At 42.8% G+C, this 2,730-nt stretch overlaps 1 protein-coding gene across 2 annotated transcripts in view; it reads left to right on the top strand.

Moving 5' to 3' along the window:
• si:ch211-11n16.2 (zinc finger FYVE domain-containing protein 1) overlaps positions 1-2,730 on the top strand; it is a 10,368-nt gene that overhangs the window by 3,202 nt on the left and 4,436 nt on the right. For both annotated transcript variants that reach the window (XR_004331098.1, XM_032510904.1), the window contains exons 3-5: positions 984-1,206; positions 1,388-1,605; positions 1,776-1,882. Coding sequence is in view for 1 of the 2 variants with exons in the window: in XM_032510904.1 (XP_032366795.1) it covers positions 984-1,206; positions 1,388-1,605; positions 1,776-1,882 (548 nt within the window). In the remaining variant the exon portion in view is untranslated. The remainder of the gene's footprint in view (positions 1-983; positions 1,207-1,387; positions 1,606-1,775; positions 1,883-2,730) is intronic.

Below are 2,730 nucleotides of genomic sequence, written 5' to 3'. Positions count from 1 at the left end.
GATGAAGGGTAGATTGGATATAGGTTTAAGTTGGGTATTCGTAAGTTGTTGAAGTTCGATGGGTCGGCACCAGTTTTTTTCCAAAATTGGAGTGCTGGCAGAAGTTTAGAAGGATGTAGGGACAGTTCCAGTGATGAGAGAGGAGTGGGTGATAGCAGAGATGAGGGGGACCAGGGAGGGAAGGCAGGCTTTAACAAGTTGTGTGGGAAGGGGATCAAGTTGACAAGCAGATGGCTCGGATTTCTGGGTGAGTTCTGTGATTTCTGAGATAGCGAGGAGCTAGAAGGAGGAGAATGAGTGTGTGGATGGGTGATTTTTTTCCTTTGAAAAAGGACAAAAACGAGTTGCAGAAAGAGGTTGTATACAAGTGAGGGGGGAGGAAAGTACTGGGGTTGGGTGATATTGTTAAGTAGGGAAAACAGTGATTTGGAGTTTCCTTTGTTGGCAGTGATTATACTGGAGTAGTAGTGGGTTTTGGTGCTAGCAATGGAGTCCTTGTAACGTAGGATGTGGTTGTTGTGCATTTCTTTGTGAATGGTGAGACCAGTTTTCCAATGGAGATGTTCAAGTTGCCGACCTTTGGCTTTCATGAGATGAAGATCAGGGGTGAACCAAGGGGTGGAGACGGAAAAAGAAACAGATTTGTTTTTTAACAAAATGAAATAAGGCGTGGTATTTTTGAGATGGAGACACTGAGTTCACTTGTAAATGAGAGGAGAAAATGGTCAGGTATGGGGATTTCCTCCGCTTTAAGGTCAGAAGGGGTGACACCAAAGCAGCAAATTAAGTCCAGAATATGTCTTTTGGAGTGTGTGGAAAAAGTGGTATGTTGCTGAAATTCAAAACTCTCTAAGCAGGAGGTGAAGTCTTCATCAGCTAATCCTTGTACATCTATATTCCATTTCGCCATGTGTCCTGTTTTCTTTGTAGAAGTCATAGATTCTACATCTGTCTTAGCTCTATATCTACTCCTTCTTTTCCAGGTATTGGCAGTGTCTGATATAGTAGTCTATCGTACACGGGCAGAGCGCCTACACAACGACATGTTCCAGTTTCTGAGCAATGCCTCGGGGGCCTACCTGAAGCACTTCACCCCGGAGCTCAGGGCCCTCTCTAGTCGCTGTGGTCTGGACGTGCCCCTCTCTTCTCTTGGGCCTGCCATCATCGTCTTTCAGGAGACCACCCACACCCAGTTGCTTGGTCATGGTAGGGGAGGGAAATATACTAAATTTCATGCACATACTGTATGTCATCCCAAAAACACACCTCAGATTTTCAAACACGTTTCTTTGCCTTTTTACAGTACATAGTGTGATGGGTTTTGTCTCTTGTTCTGTGCTTCCTTTCTGTCCAACTAAAGTATTGTTTGCTTTTCCTTCCCTTGTAGATTCAAAGGTGGCCGGCCATGCCGACATGCTTCTCCAGAAGCGGTTTCACGATCTGAGCTTGGGGACAGAGGCCTTCAGCTCGGTGCAGTATGTTGGCACCCAGACCATCACGCCTCCCACTGATTACAACAGGCTGCTGGAGGCTGTGAGGCAACAAGTAAAGAACACTCACACACGCTCCCCCCGTCAACCTGGGATAGTGTTTCACGCTCTGGAGGTAACTGGTTGACCATTACATTCTTTATTAAATAGACACCAAGTAGAAGTTTAGAGAAATTTAACAGAGAGATGAAGACAGTTTTATTTTGTGGTCTCGACTCGTATCTTGTTTTGTTTCAACTTTTCCTCTCCCGTCAATTTTGCCTTCCTTTTTTTACGTTTCCTTAGGCCTTAAGTGAGCGTTTCTGTGGGGAACTGTTAGACGACAAGATGACCCCTTACTCCTTCTTCCCAGACGAGTACTTCACCTGCTCCGCTGTTTGCCTCAGCTGCAAGTAAGTCATCCCCAACATGTTTGAGCAGGTACTCAGTCTCTTTTCTCCATTCTAGAGATTGAATAGGGCATGACGTTTTACCTAAACCAAAATCTGGGTAGATTTAGACTGAAACAAAATCATCAAGTCATTTAGTCACTCTTCTACCTGTGCAAAATTGAACTTTTCATCAGTTCTCTGTCATTGTTAACTGCTTAATTATTTTGCTCCCAAATCCCATTTTTCTACTTTATAAATAATTAAAAAAATGTAATACTTTTTAGATTATGTTAAGCGTTATTCTAGATATTCAAGAATGTCAGGGATGGCTATATTACAGTTGTCTTGGCTGCTATGTTCTCCTATGGTGGATGCTTCATAAGAAACCCGTTACTGCATTCCACCTCACTGCAGTCTCCTGTGTATTACTTTTATGTCTCAAAGAATAGTATCATTCATTTAGCCTTCAAGACATGGAGACAGGTCGCACGGCCATTGGGGCTAAAAGCATTTTCCACTTCAGTGTTGGTGACATCTAACCTTGCTCCCACCCTCTGTTATGGATAAAGTCTTCCCCGCATGGTCAAACCTCTGCATTAGCAGGTTCAGACATCTGTACATGGATCCTTTGCATCCTTTTAGCAGATACATTGTACTGTGGGGACGTGGTAGATGTGCTTTTAACCAGTTAATTAAACATTGTTGTGCAAAACCATACAGACCCAAATTATTATTCAATTCAGAGTATTTTTACAAACACAGAATTGCAATTTCTTCTCTTAAAATCTAATGTTGGTGTTGTGAAGGTTAACTGTCTCCCCAGTGGGACACATCAAACTTGATGTTTTTTTTTTTTTTTTCTATAGTTT

The sequence above is a fragment of the Etheostoma spectabile genome, chromosome 3 (genome assembly GCF_008692095.1).
Source record: "Etheostoma spectabile isolate EspeVRDwgs_2016 chromosome 3, UIUC_Espe_1.0, whole genome shotgun sequence".
Classification (NCBI taxonomy): domain Eukaryota; kingdom Metazoa; phylum Chordata; class Actinopteri; order Perciformes; family Percidae; genus Etheostoma; species Etheostoma spectabile.
This window is presented reverse-complemented; position numbering and strand designations above follow the sequence as displayed.